The 15,114-nt window shown below is 42.4% G+C and overlaps 2 protein-coding genes across 2 annotated transcripts in view; both read right to left on the bottom strand.

Annotated features, from left to right (window-relative positions):
- Nucleotides 1-175: 175 nt before the first annotated feature.
- LOC139217117 (retinol dehydrogenase 10-B-like) lies at nucleotides 176-2,632 on the bottom strand. Its single transcript, XM_070848407.1, has 5 exons — nucleotides 2,183-2,632; nucleotides 1,011-1,109; nucleotides 777-922; nucleotides 554-685; nucleotides 176-296 (listed from the first exon to the last, which is right to left on the bottom strand). Exons 1-5 carry the CDS (start codon nucleotides 2,630-2,632, stop codon nucleotides 176-178), a joined length of 948 nt encoding a protein of 315 aa, XP_070704508.1.
- A 6,950-nt stretch (nucleotides 2,633-9,582) lies between these two features.
- LOC139207638 (potassium voltage-gated channel subfamily B member 1-like) overlaps nucleotides 9,583-15,114 on the bottom strand; it is a 35,894-nt gene continuing 30,362 nt past the window's right edge. Inside the window, exon 2 of the mRNA XM_070837378.1 lies at nucleotides 9,583-11,418. Within this exon, the coding sequence (XP_070693479.1) occupies nucleotides 9,583-11,418 (1,836 nt within the window). The remainder of the gene's footprint in view (nucleotides 11,419-15,114) is intronic.

The following is a 15,114-nucleotide window of genomic DNA, read 5'->3' as shown; positions in this document are numbered from 1 at the left end:
AATGCCTAGCTCCCCTTTAGGTCCAGTTCAGAAATGATCGAGCATGCATGCAGCACAACATAGCTGTGGATGAAATAACCCTTAAGCCTAAAAATAATGTATGAGCCTTTGGTGTGTGTGTGTGAGCATTGGTCCATAATTTTAAAAGATAATACAACAGCTTGACAGAGAGGTCTCATGAGGATTTGATGTGGCCGTTGGAGGTCTTCATTTCAGCTCTGTTGATGAAGGGTAGCATGCATTTGTCACCTCCCATGAAGCGATATGTCGCCACATTTGCATCCCAAGGTAGCAATCTAGAGAGAGAACAAGTCTGACATTAGAATCAGAATCAGGTTTACTGACAACTAAACAACAAAGTTTTCACATAAAAGGAATTTACTTTGGTTTATTGGTGCATAACTGAAACCATAAAGTTAAAAGTATAAAACAAGTAATGCATTTAACTGTCTTGATCACAATGTGTCTCATTAACAAAGACCTTAGCTTTCCCTCTAGGTTAACAGCTCATACCGTACATGTCTCATGTATCAATAACCTGATCTGTACTCACGCTCGTGTGAGGAAGGGGATGTACATGAGGCGAGGGATGCAGATCATTTGCTGTTCGGCTAAAATGGCTTTCATGGACTGCTGCACAGTGTAGAGCGGCTCCAGGGGTGGAATTAGACTTCTAAGTTCCTTCCTGGTAGATATCGAACAAAAGAAATATAGAATAAATTATCTATTCCAACAACCAAAGGAGTTTAAAAAGAGGATTAAAGACGGCTCCTCACCTGATTTCACAGCCTGCAAACATCCCTGTGTCTACGATATAAGGGCAGACTAGAGTGGTTTTGATGCCACCCAGGTTCTCTGCCAGCAGCTCGTGTGTCAGTGACTCGTGGAAGCCAACGGCTCCAAATTTACTGGCACAGTAATCCTGGAGGAGGAGAGTAAATCTGAGCAGTGATCAGCATTTAAATGTGCAGGATTTGTCCGTTAGGTATGTGCTTAATCGAGCGTCTTACCTCCACACATGCAGTGCTGAATAGCCCGAGAGCGCTGGCAATGGTTACAATGTGACCGTGGTTCTTCGCTTTCATCTGAGGCAGGAAGGCCTTTGTCATCTGTTGGGCGGGATTATAGAAATCACATTAGTACGTTTTCATAGAAATAGAGTAGATGACCTGATGGTAATCAAGCCCAGTGCTGTGATCCCCTCAGGCCAAATCTGTACATTGTGCCCTTTCACACTTTTGATGTAATCCACTTCACCAGTGTGGGATCTGGGATGAGAATCTGGATCCGGAGAATCCTGATTTAACATATAACTTGATTAAACTTGCAGAAAGTATGTTTACCTTCAGGTTGACCTCAGTTTGCTTTCATTTGCTTGACAGGCTGCATCATTTATGCATGGTATATAAAATAACAGCGGCCTGTTTTAACTATGTGTTTTATCCTTTTTGAGGACAGGCCTTGAGTCAAAATCTTGTTTTATGACTTTAAGTATTTAAGCTGATATTGTGCTCTTATTCCTAAATTTCAGAGCTGGGCCCATGCAGCACTGACAGGAATACAATACATAATGCACAGTGAATGGGACTGCAGATCAATAAGCAGCTCATTTTTGTGTGCCAACATCCAGCAGGCTGTAGAGCCTTGCCAGATCCTTTGCTTGTCCTTTGCCAGATCAGATGCATTAGAGTTTCTCTAAAAGTAAACCCCCTCTCTCTGTCTGTTGTTGATATCCTTGATATTCGGTGCTAATGAGCTTACCCTTTTTAATGTATGAGCGCGAGGCTTTAAGAGGATCATGGGGGCAGAATCACGTGCTGTCAGGTGGGCTCTCGTGCGCTCCTTTTACTCCATAGGATGAGTGACTACATGTTAGCGCCACCAGCATGTTGGCTTGGGCACATGAAACCCAGACTGCGGTGTGATGCAGCAGCTTTGCTCCGCTCCCTTCACGCATCAGTGCACAAATACTGACCCGAGCCAGCGGGGACACAGCGGGGGATTCACGTTGTGAATAGATGTTATGTAATTCACGTCAGGCTGGTACACGATATTAACTCCATGCAGTGTGTGTGTGTGTGTGTGTGTGTGTGTGTGTGTGTGTGTGTGTGTGTGTGTGTGTGTGTGTGTGTGTGTGGTTTCAAATGTTTGTGCGTAAAAAGTGCGTGCGTCAAAGTCTCACCCAAAACAGTGCGTGGCAGTTCACCAGCAGGGTCCTCTCCAGGAGCTCGTCGGGGCAGTCCAGCAGCCTCCGTCCGGCCACCACGCCTGCGTTGTTGACGAGTATAGAGACCTCCCCGACCTCCGCCCTCACCCTGTCCGCCGTCTCGTAGATGCTCTGGCGCTTGGACAGGTCCACCGTGTACGCGTGCACCTGAGCACCCAGCGCCCGCGCCAGCTCGGCGGTCTGCTCGTTGGCAGCCTTGTTGCAGTCCCACAGCACCAGACGCGCCCCCTCTTTGGCAAACTCCAGTGCGAACAGCCGACCCAGCGCGCCCCCGGCCCCTGTTATCAGACAGAGCTCCCCGTCGATGCACTTGAGCCTCGGCCGGAGGAAAGTCTGGACCACGGCGGTCACGATGGAGAAGGTCAGGTCGATGAGCATCAGCAGTAGGTCCACAATAAAAATCATGATGCTCCGAGTTCAGTCCGGTCTGGAGAGCCGCGCTATCAGACCGCCAAGCTTTGGTGTGTTAGTTGTTTCTCTGTGTGGCGTGGGATTGGATGGCTATTTTATATAACGCGTGTGCGCCGGATTAGGACGATGATGTGGCCTCCAGTAGAAGGGCTTTTTGTGTAATGGCTGAGGAGATGACTGACTACCCCGTGCGCATTCATAACTCGTTCATAAGCAGTGGCTGAGCAGAACTGAGGCAGGGATTAAGATAACCCTCAACTCCTGAACTAAAACCAGAATATAACACTATATTTCTATCACTGAGCTGAGAGACACCTATACACATGCCACCATAGATCACATGATGAATGCCACATTATAGCTTTACAAGTTTTTATCTAACAAGTTCAGATTGGCACAAACATGTTTGACGCTGTAGCTTCATGCACAAGAAACCCCATGTGTGAACATTTCAGGTACAGTTTATTGTTAAATTTGAGGCCTTTTCTGCTTGAAAGATGAGCTCACATTTTTCAGGTTAAACCTCTAAAGTTAAACTGCATGGTTGAGTTGTGTATTTTTCCCACACGAGGTCTGTGGATTTACATTTGAATCCCTCATAACCAGTATGGAGATTACAGTGATAATTAACTTTTTCTTGCACACACGAACATGCAGCAGTAGTAGTTTTAAGGTGACGTATGAAAAATGAATCGGAAAAAATGTGAATCTATCCTTTAAAAGCTAAAGTCTTATAATTTTGAGCAGTGTAGTCAAAAGTATGCAGCACCTCTTGTTTTTTCTGCATTTCAAGATTTTTCTGCGACTCCTCTGACGTCAAAATGTTCTGAGGCAAAGTGTGCAGTGACCTCTGAGTCAGACCAGACCGGCCTCTAATTATTGTGCTGCTGCAGACCTTTCAGAGTGAGGAGAGATAACAAAGGACTCAGTCCAAAACATGTTTCCAGGGTTCAGTGTCACTTGAGGGTGGTGACATAACTTTTCTCTTTTTGCATTTTCAAAACACGTTTGAACTCTGTCCCCTTGTGCTCCCAGAGTTGCCCGGGAACGATCTCAAAAAACAATGTTAATAAGGTTAATTTGACTTTGTCTTACATTTAAGATCTTCCCCTCTGTCCCAATTTACCACATCAAACTACTTTTACACAAGTGTGATATTTTTAGTGTGTTATCGATGACTGGTCACCTCTTACGCAGACATTCCTTTCATCTGTTATAGAAAGTTATTCCTGATCCATGATGTGAGGCAGATTATCTAACTCTAAGGAAAATGTTAAGGTGATAAACTGCTTAGCACACGTGTACAAATCCCTAATGTGCATTCTTCATAAACTCTTATTTTTGGATAAGTGCTCTTTTTCTTCTTTAGGGTTTGCACTTAATATGGTTGTATTAAAAGCCTCTACAGTAACTGTGACCTAGGCTTTAAGGGTTTTGCTGCAGAGAGATTGTTCCTCGTGGAAGTTAAGACTGTTTTTGTCTTGGGAAAAGCTTTAAATTGTGACTGGCTTTGACTGTGATGTAATCCTCTACAAAACTTTGGTCATGATGCAGCATGATGTAATGTGGCCAGACAAATTGGAATCTGTAGCCTGCTTTGGAGGATATTTACACTGATATTGACAGTATCAGCTGATAACAAACCTTTACATGCCAAAGACTGAAAATAGTTAACGGGCACTCATTTGATAACACTAACTTACACTGTCAAATGCTTATGAAGCAAGTCAGTTTAACAAAGTATAATGTTGGTTAGAGGTCAAACCTGTGATGGAAACGGCTGTTATACTGAACATTTTGTCATAATCTCAATGATGAACCCAAATAGCGTAAAATACTGAAATTATATATCGTAAAAAGATTATTTACTTAAGAAAAAAATTGGTTACAATTTCGATCAGCATTGATTCATTTAAGTCATTTATCAAGAACAAATACCACTGTTTGCTGATTCCAGCTCGTCAAATGTATTTGCAGCTTCTCTCTGTTTTATATCATTCGGACTGATTCTGATTAATCAGAAAAATTATTGACTGAGTAATTGGAAATGAAAATAACGTTTATTTGCAGCCTTACAATTAATTAATGCAATGAAGAAATTTGAGTATTTCTCATTTTGCAATCACCCTGAGAGAGCATCACTCCACTCTAGTTTGTTTTAGACCTTATGAAGTACATTTGCCAGTTTTTAATCCAGTCTAGAAAGTGATCATCCTGCTCCTTTTAATTTACTTAAAACACATAAAAACAAGAATTTAAAACAGCATGAATGAACATCATTCATTGTGTAGAGCCAATGCTTCACTGTTCATTTAATGATTAGGCAACATAACACCGGAGGGTGCTGTTGTATAAGATTCACAGTGTCCGTCTACAAACCACAAGCTCAGCCATTGCACAGACTCGCTGCTGGCTCTCATGCATCACATCCATCCTTTTTTATATAAAAACACACGTCGGTTAATAAAGTGACGCATTTAGCACCAACACTGGATTATTGTCTTTTATTAAGCATCAGTCAGTAAAAGGAGAAAATTGCTTCAAAATTGCTGATCATAGACATTTTCCTATAGCTTCTTAGATGATATTTACAAGCTCTGAGTGTCAAAGTTTAATAGCGCTACATGCGTTGAACAACAAGAAACCACAAGATAAAGGTAATATTCTACAAAGTCAACTGGTACAAAGTATGAAACTTTACAAAACAAACATTTCCCCAGACACAGTAAGGGCAGCATACAGGCCTGTGTGAGTTGAACAGACGTGATTGATTGCCTGAAGAAGGGGGAAGAGTTAAAGTAGGTGTCTATATTTGGCTTTAACCTCTAGTGTGGCATGTTGTGCTTAAAGAAAATGACATTGGTACTTGTCGACATTATTATAGCTTGTGCTTTTGGACATTATACTTGAACCAATACGTACTTTTGTTTGCAATTTTTTTTTTGTGCATGGTCACTGGACAGCAGAGGATTTAATACAGAAAAATCAATAAAGTGCAGTTCAGAAAACAAGAAAAAAGGACATTGTTAACAATCATCCAACAAAGGAAAGAGTTGTAACCATTACAATAGACTATGGCTTGTTTGGAAGTAAGTCCACTGTGACGAGAGGCTCAGTTCCAAAGATTATTCAGTTTTTACTGCATATCTGACTGTTGTGTGATGAATGTTAATGAGTCTTCACTCGTTAGCGTGTAAGAAACCCTCCCTTTTTATCTATCTGCCTTTTCCTCTGTTTGTAATGGATTGAGTGGTGAATATCATATTATCATTTGTCAGTTTGACATTTTTACTATGCAGTGTTAAGGGCTGGGCTGCAACAAATCCCACACACCAGTGACTGTTTGTGTAGTTTCCCGTAAGCCTCTGTAGCCCCCACCTTTTTTCCAGAATCTTTTGTTACGAACTTTGCTCCTCAGAAATCCATGACTCTGTCTGACCAAAGACATTGCTGTAACTGAGCCTCTCCTGCTGGCCCAGACCCTCCGTTTGCATGCCCAGGATGATATTTATAGAATCACAGAAATGAACACATCCTCAAAAGGATGCCTCAACCCAAATGGTTTTTTTGCACCGTCATTCTGCACAAAAGTCTCAGGTACAAGTCATGGGGAAAAAAAAAAATCAATGCAATGTGAAAAATCTGACTGCGTAACTTCGTTTCTCAGTGATAGAATGTGATGCAAATGTTCCTTCTAAAAAGAGCAAAATAGAAAGACAACACCCAAATAATGTTTTGATTGATCATCTTGTCAGTCTTGGAGTTATGTGAACATGAGGTGAAGGAGCAGAGTGCCACAGCCATTGTTATAGGTGTTAGTTGTAAATCAGGGTGGCAGCTCTGACGCACAGCTTTCTCTGTCACACGCCGCTTTTCCTATTCCATTCACATTTCACACTCCCTCCCTCCACAGGAGAAGGTAGCTGAAGTGAACGCACACATCATAGCAACAGCACCCTAGCTTCAGGCGTACATTGCTGCGGTCATGCTCTGTCTTGCTGAGACGTGTGCGTGCTTCTATGAAAAAGCGAGAGAGTGAAATAAAAGGATGATGTGGCTGTCTGATTGAAACACCCACAATCCAGTTTTCTGTTTACATCGTTTCTTCAATAATTCATGCTTCAGCAGACTGAAGCCACAGGTGAGGAGGGAAACAAGAGATGAATGAATGGTTGATGAATGCATAAACAGAATGTAAATGCTGTGTATATTTTTTTGCAACATGTTATTTGAGTCTTTAAGGACTCCATCTCTACAAATTAGACTATTTGCTTGCATCAAATGTTAGCCATCCTGTCATCTCAACCATCACCATGGAAACAGTGGTCGTTTCCCTGCGTGGAGTGAGTCTGGACCTGTTTGTTTTTGGAGATTGGGCCTTTTTCATGTAAATGTTCGGTGCATTTAAGCGTAAGTGCGCAGGAGAGACATTAGAGGGAAGGGTGTGGATATCTAATATATCAGTCTGACAGCTTGATGACCCAGTTCTCTGTGTGTTTATTTTCTGTACAGTTTGTTTAATTGTCATTCAGGCTCCATTAGACAGAGCACAGCGACATTCGGTGTGTGGGGCAGGCGTTTGTTAAAAGCAAAGGCACAGAAATATCTAACTCATTTTGTGTCTAATGATTGCAAACAACCATACAGAGTAAATATGTTTATTAAGCATAAAGATTCACTACTAAAAAAATGATGCTTAGTAGCATGCTTGCCATGATATGTTGTGAAGTTAATAATGTTAGAAAACCATGCTTGCATGATTAATGTTACAAAGAGCATGAGAGCACCAGATGATCAACACCCAGATTGGTCATATGCTTGGAGCAGGTGCATACGGAAAAGCAGGATGCAGGATATTTGGTTGAACTAAAGTGGCCCACAGACACACATGCTGTATGTGTGCCTTAGAGTCAAGCTGTACCTAGCTGCAAGGTGGCTTTATGTTTGGAAGAGATGTCATGTGAACTCACATGAGCATAATGTTTTGGATTTCTGGAAGCGAAGCGCTTGCCAAGATCCACAGTGTGTAAATAATCAAATTAGCTTTTGAAATGGATGTAAAATAAAGTGCTGTGTTGTCTCTTCATTTACCCGCCTTTCCTCTCTCTTCATTTCCTGTCAACAGCTTTCCTCTTCAGAGGCCAGTCCTCTCATCTGTGCATTCTCTCGCTTATGCGTACCAAATGAGCAAAGTATGGCTCCCTGAAATATACCAGATTCTGCTGTTTAGAAAAGGAATGCTTAAATTTCGAACAATTTGAGATAAAACAGTAACACTTACCCTCATCTGCATGAGTTATCAGAAAGAACAATTCTTTGGTTCTTTACATTGCACAAAGGATAAAAGGACAGACATGTACGAGGAGACAGTAGCAAACAATACAAATCGACTACAGTATATTCTCTAATAAATGCAACTCCATCAAAATAATGCAGTACATATATCGAAATGCAAAACTATGAGATTAGCACAATATAATTGTCTAAGAGTCCATCCTTTAGAAAATATCTTAAAAATATAAATGATTTTGATTCTTTTCCTTGTACAATAAATGTGTTTTTTTGGTAATGCTCTAACTTTTGTAGTTACACTTGTACAATATTCACACACTCCTACAAAACTGAAGGTTCAACACAGAAAATCTGTGATTTTCAGTGCTGTCGTTCCAGCTATAGTAATGTCATTTTATATCAGATTATCAGCTACAATAGGAATGACGACTCCTCTGAAACACCCTTGTTTTGAAATAACGCAGGACTTTTTTTTTTTTTACTTTCTCCAGACTCTGAATGAACTCTGATTAAACCAATCTGAGGGACACACAAAGACATTTAGAAACAATCAGAAGATGTAATTAAACAAGAATAAAGAGGGTTTTTTTTTCTGTGTTCATAATAAAAATAATTGTCATGTTAAGGTGCTCTCTCTTGCCAGCAGTCGGGCACAATGGGAACAGGAAGGAAATTGATGGATGTGGCCTCACAGTGTCTCTCTGTGCTGTCTAAATGTATTCTGTGCAGTAAAAAATATTGACCTCCAAGACACTAAACTCCTGTTGAAAAGAAACAGACTAAAACACTTTTTTCTCTCCACACTTAAGACAAGAAACCTAGAACGCTACATAACAATAAATATACTGTATATGAAAGATAGTCATTGAACACTCATAGATGTATGTGCTGTCTGTCTGTCTGTCTGTCTCTTTCTCACTCACACGAACACAAACATAAAACATGGGTGATATCGTAAACTAAGGCCAGTTTTGAGGAAGGAAGTTAAGGGAAGCAAACTATACATTTTTCCAACACACTGTTGCCTTTGTAATGCCACAATTATACACTGTATAACCATAACTTAAAGAAAAATGTATGTTCCCTCTTCACACTACAACGCAGCCGCAGTTATTTGAACTATCTCAGCTGAATAAGTCTCCCAGTTTGCAGTGCCGTGTTTCAATGCCCTCTGTGGTTTGCTACTGATGGGACAGGATTTGCTATAGTGGCTTTCACGGGGTGTCAGAAAAATAGGTTTTTGCTTATAAAAATCATATTCTGTACTCATACATCTAGGCTGTAATCGTTAGATGATAATCAGGGCTAAAACAAATGTACAAATAGTACAAATTATCAGACGGGCTTTCCTTGCCATTTTTAAAACCTCTTGGATCAGAGTCCTCAATCAGAGTCCTTAATCTATTCAGGAGTCCTTGGTAGGAAACAGTCTGAAAGCAAACCACAAAACTCCTTCCCATTGCCCACAACTATCTGTGTGTTTCCATGGGAGAAGCATTTTATATTGCAATTCTTCAAATGTTCCTGCAAATGTTTTCAGTGCCTTTCATATTTTTGGGAAGTTCAGTTTTGTTGAGTTCACTGTGCTTTTTATTCCCCTCCCTGCTTCCCCCTCTCCTGTATGTCTTCCACGTGGTCTCTCACTTGTAACTTTAAGCGTTAGAGTGACTCTGCTCTCCCTGAAGTGGCTGCAGTTCCTGAGCCACATGGTTCTCCTGCCCTTCCAGCGGCAGTGTGCTGTTTCCCAGCTTCCTCTGCAGGCCCTCTGTGTGGTTGGACCCTTTCTGGAAGCTGGAGTGTTGCCCAAACATGGGGTTGGCTTTATCCAGGAGTCTTTGCGATGGGTTGGTGCCTGAACCATCATGCTGGTGCTCCTCTTCATCCGTGTCAGCGTCAATGAATTTATTGATAGATGCATCATGGAATGTGAACATGCCGGGCGGTAAGTTCTCCGGGCTCTTGATGGGTGTCCTGCTGCTGGCAGTTGTGTAGACGGACACCTCAGGGCTCTGAACTGACGAGCTGTCTGAGAGGGCACCTGTCCCTGAATCTTCCCCATCTCTGAAGTTGACCTTGAGTGAACGGCCTCTGGTTGGGTTTTTGATGTGTGGATCTGAATGTGGACCGGGCTTGGTGCTTTGTCCTATCAAGGGTGTAGTGGTGCCCTGGGATCCTTCATGCTCATTCTCCAAAGTGGGTTCCAGACTGGGGTTGGTGCTGACCCTCCCTGGCATGGTACTGACAGGGCTGTGGGAAAAGCGAGTGCTCTCAGGAAAGTCAGTGGCGCAACTGATGAAGCTGTCAATGCTGGACATGCTCCTCATGTCTCCAATTGCCTCTGCTGTGCTTGGTGTACCTTCAGAAGGGATGGTTCCCATCTCAAATTCAGTTCTCTTAACTGCTTTAGACAGTGGCCCTTTTTCCTTGCTGTTGAGGTTGGGTTGTGACTGGGTCTTGGCCATTGTATTGTACATCTCCTCCAGTTTCTGTGCACTGAGATGCTGAGGGCTGACAGAGGGCTTGGCCTGCTCTTGGTAACTTGTTTCGAGGGTCTTGGTGGGGCTGTGGCTCATTTGTGATTTGAGTTTAGGCGTCCCTTTGTGCAAACAAGGAGACACATGATTATCATGCACCTTCTCCTTTTTTCCATCAGGACTTTCCACCATAACATCCATGAGCTCTACATTGCGGCCAAATGCATCTTTAATGTTCATAGAGACAATGCTACCATTTCTCTTAGCCCTCTCCAGGGCCTCCCTTCTTTTGATGGCTTTCTCCTGCCTCTTCTGCTCTTTGTAGAACTCAGAGAAGTTATTCACAATGATGGGGATGGGCAGGGCTATCACCAGTACTCCAGCGATGCAGCACAAGCCTCCAACTATCTTTCCTAGTAGAGTTTTTGGGTAGATATCACCATAGCCTACTGTTGTCATCGTGATGGTAGCCCACCAGAAGGAAGCCGGGATGCTTTTGAACTTGGTGTCCTCTTCATCCTTTTCTGCAAAGAACACCAGACTGGAGAATATCATGATGCCCATGGCTAAGAAAAGGATCAGCAGGCCCAGCTCATTATAGCTCCTCCTAAGAGTGAAACCCAGAGACTGAAGACCTGTGGAGTGACGAGCCAGCTTCAAAATACGCAGAATACGCATGATCCGGAAAATCTGAACCACTCGACGGACGTTCTGAAATTGCAGCACACTCTTGTTGGATTCTGTTAGGAAGATGGTGACGTAGTAGGGCAAGATGGCCAACAGGTCAATAATATTCAGAGGACCCTTAAAGAACTTCCACTTGTTGGGGGAGGAGAGGAAGCGAAGCAGGTACTCCATGGTAAACCACGCAATGCACACCGCTTCCACATGGGCCAGTTGTGGGTTGTCTGTGGACTGGCCAAACTCATCAGTGTCCTGCAGCTCTGGGAGGGTGTTCAGAGACAAGGCAATGGTAGACAACACGATGAAGAGGATGGAGACAATTGCCAGAATCTGGAAAACACAGAAGGAAACAACTGTGAAAAATACCGAAGAACACACAATAACGTTTGAGGAATACACCCCAGTGCTGTTTATGCTTCTTGTGCCATTTTCTAAAGTTAGCAATGTTGCTTGTTCCACCTCTGAAATATGTCAATACTGAAATGTTTCAGATAGTCAAAGTCCCCAGAGGATAAATCCAACTGACAGTGGTGTTCTCCTGACCTTCTACCCACAAGGTTCACATTTGTGGTTTAAAGTGAAATGTCTTGATAACTATTGAATGGATTACTATGCAATTTTCTACAGATGCTGACAAACTTAAAAACAAATGTTTGCATGCTAACAGGCTAATCATAACCTGTTAAACACCAGTATGTTAGCATTATCACTGTAAGCATGCTAGCATCACTGTTCACTCTCAGTCTTGGTTGGTATTCTGTAGTTTACAAAAGTTCTCTCCAAGAACTTTTGAAAAACAGCTGACTTTTTATAGTTTGACAGAGCTGGTCAGGTGAGAAAGCAAAAGCAAAGTAGGTTACTTATCAGGTTATGCATACTAGCAAAATATGGATGCGTCAGACTAATTGCCTGTTCAGTCTAGTCTTTTAATCTTTTTGAGACAAGCTGCAAAGGTTTAGTCATCAGTATGCAACATCACTACACAGATGATCAACTAGAATGAAACGATTAAAAGACTAAAAGATGAAAACACTACGCTGAATGTGCAATAACTCTGAAGCCATCTGTTTAATGTTTGAGTCCTTCTCATTACCTTGAACCTGTAGAAGGCACCACACTTTATGCTTTCATTTTGAAAATGGTTGCAATTATACTCAAAACAAACAAGGAAAAGTACATCCAGGCAGAATTTTTTCAGCATGAATCACAGATCATACATTTGAGGACGTCATTTTGTTTCCTCTTTGTATTTCACAGTGTTAAAAGTTATGAAGGCTGATGAGGCTGAATCTGACGCTGATGAGTTAGCAGTTGCCTTTCCCTGAACTACATGCTGAGAGTTAAAAGTGAATTAGTGTTTTAACGATTCCAGAGAAAGAAGGTCAGTCCCATGAGAAACTCCATTTCAATGTGTCAAACTGGTGCATTTCCATTTGTGACACTAAATTGCATTTCAGAACTGGCTAAAATATCCCAACTAGTGATGGCATTTTCTGATTATATTAGTGCACGGCCCATTTAACTTTCTGGCTACTTTCTCTGAAGTATTCATGAAATGTCATGTCGGCATTTCAAAAGAAATAGGGTCAGAGCTAATATGATCTCTGGGGCGGATGTTTTTTACTCTCTTCAAAGTCATGATATAAGCATTACAGACAGAGACAGTGAAGGAGGGAGACGAGCGAGTGTTTGAGATTGTATTGATACATTTTTTAAAACCCCTGCCACACTTGCTCTGCTCCATCTGCATTTCTATTCAGTCTGCTACAATCCCTCACTGGCCGAGGTAACAAGAAAAACACCATGTATAAGGCCTACTTGTCATACAAAGCACAACATGCACGGTCAGTGAGCCTGCCTGACAGACTACTGGAGATCTCTGAAGCATCGGGCCACCTACTAATGATATAATCTGCTGAGTACAATAGGGTCTAGTCATAGTGCTGGGGATTAAGAAGGCTACACAGTTGTGGGTGTGTAGGTGTGCCACACCTATTATACCTGTCCCAGAGTCAGGGTGAAATCCAACACAAGGTCACTGTGGAGGCTGTGTCCCAGGCCAGTGGTGAGCAGGATTATTCCCTGCTCCAATCAGCGGCCTTAAGCTTTAATTAATGTTGACAGGTGACTGCTTGTACACCTACCTTGGCCTTTTAGGAGAGACAGACTAAAAGCAGAGAGGCCCTGCTGGGGTGGAGGTGAAGAGGGCAGGAGAAAGTCTAGCGTGAGGGCATTTCTACTTTGGAAGCCAAATAGTTCAGCTGTGAGAATGCATTAAAAGGGCAGACAAGAATTTTAAACTCTATCACAGCCGTCCCCTAAAATAGCCTGCCTCCAGGTCTGGATCCCATGAGACCCAAAGGATGGATGGAGACTCTCAAATACAACCTATTAGGGGTAGATTTCTTGGTACTGAATAATCACACACGGGAGAATAAAGCAACTAATGTCAACATGAAACACCACCATTAACAGTAACAGACAAAAGTTAGAGTCACAATTTTCAGTGGTTTTTTTTTGAGGATGTGGGGCTATCAGAAACCCCAAAGTCTGGAGAAGTTTGAAAAGGAGATTGGACTGTATGTGCATTGATTTAGCAGCTGAGAGACATTGGCTACTGAGCCTCAGTTCTAAAATGGACTACCCAGTGGAAACCGCACTCATCAGATCAACACTAATCTAGCTTGGCTAATGAATCATGCCGAATACAAAAGACAGTGTTGACACGGAACCAAGGTGTGCTGTGTGTGAAGAATAACTGAAGTGTGACCAGCTCCACCTCCCATCAAATTCTCTCTCTTACTCACCTTTTCCCCTCCCACCCCGGCAGCACGCCAAACCGGGGTCAGCCAGAGAGGAGATCACAGGGATGTGATCTCACCACAGAGATAGAGTGAGAGAAAGAAGTGTCTGCTGAGGACACTCAGCACAGTGACAAATCTGTGACACAGAAGGAATGAGGCAAACCCAGTCTGTGCATTGCAGCAGAAATGTGTGAGTTTCCTTGGTTAGGCAATGTGGTGAGCATTTATGTATGATTTGTGTGTGCAGAGGTGACGCTGTTTCACAATGAGGAGATAAAATATGAATATCTTTATGCAGCTTCCAGACAGAACACGGCAGGAAGAGAAGAATAGACAATGTGAGTAAAGTGACTATTCTCACAGTGCTTATACAGGCACTTAAGTCAAAATGCAATTGGGTGAATATATTTTACAATGCAGCACCGACATTAAACCACAGATGCACTGTTACAGAGGGTTGTGGTGAGTGTCATGTTACCTCATTAGCTCTTAATGACAAGCAGTGAGGTCATGAGGACAGTACGCCCCATTTCCTGTTTATATAAACAGAAGATGAATCTGATCAAGACTCCTGCTACTTATACACAACCTTGACACACACTCATTTAGTAACAACAAACACAAAAACACATGCAAAATACACACACACACACACACACACACATGCACTGACCACACACTTGTTCGCTCCCAGCTCAGTAATTAGCCACGAGCCTCACTTCCCCACAGGCCAGGAGGCAGGAGACTGAATATTTAATATCCTCCTGAAGTGCAAGCTATCCTGTCCTGGAAAAGGTGTGTGTGAGTGAGTGCTCACTGGGCCATGACAGTCTGCAGAGCCACAGAGGTAGCCTAGTTTTCACACTGCTTTCACCACACAAGGTTAGTTCTGCTTCATGCTTGATCAAAGGAGGGGATGAACGGGGAAGGAGAGTTTCTATAAAGACGTAGCAGGAGGTTCCTCAGAGAGGGAGCACCACATCAGGAACAGGAGTTCAACAATTATCTGGTGTGTAGCCAGGTCACGCTCACTTTTCAGGACTGAAGTAACAAAATATTTCAGGTTTTCTCGACAGTGTTTTATCAGCAGCCATCCTCTGGTCAGAACAATCTTATTCTGGGCTCTTTAGTCCTCTTGAACTTGTTGATTTAGTCTCATTCATTCCACTGATACTGAATATAATATCTGATGCTGCTCATGTGGGAATTCTTGAATCCTTAA

The sequence above is a fragment of the Pempheris klunzingeri genome, chromosome 2 (assembly GCF_042242105.1).
Source record: "Pempheris klunzingeri isolate RE-2024b chromosome 2, fPemKlu1.hap1, whole genome shotgun sequence".
In the NCBI taxonomy this organism is placed as follows: domain Eukaryota; kingdom Metazoa; phylum Chordata; class Actinopteri; order Acropomatiformes; family Pempheridae; genus Pempheris; species Pempheris klunzingeri.
Note: the sequence above shows the minus strand (reverse complement) of the source record. Positions and strands in the feature narration are given on the sequence as shown.

What these genes read in the sequence shown, in the direction of transcription:
- LOC139217117 (XM_070848407.1), bottom strand. Translation starts at nt 2,632, where the DNA reads ATGATTTTTATTGTGGACCTACTGCTGATGCTCATCGACCTGACCTTC. An exon ending in TCAGCACTGCATGTGTGGAG is followed by an intron (nt 923 to 1,010) that starts GTAAGACGCTCG and finishes CTCCTCCTCCAG; the next exon opens with GATTACTGTGCCAGTAAATT. An exon ending in ATCCCCTTCCTCACACGAGC is followed by an intron (nt 297 to 553) that starts GTGAGTACAGAT and finishes TTCTCTCTCTAG; the next exon opens with ATTGCTACCTTGGGATGCAA.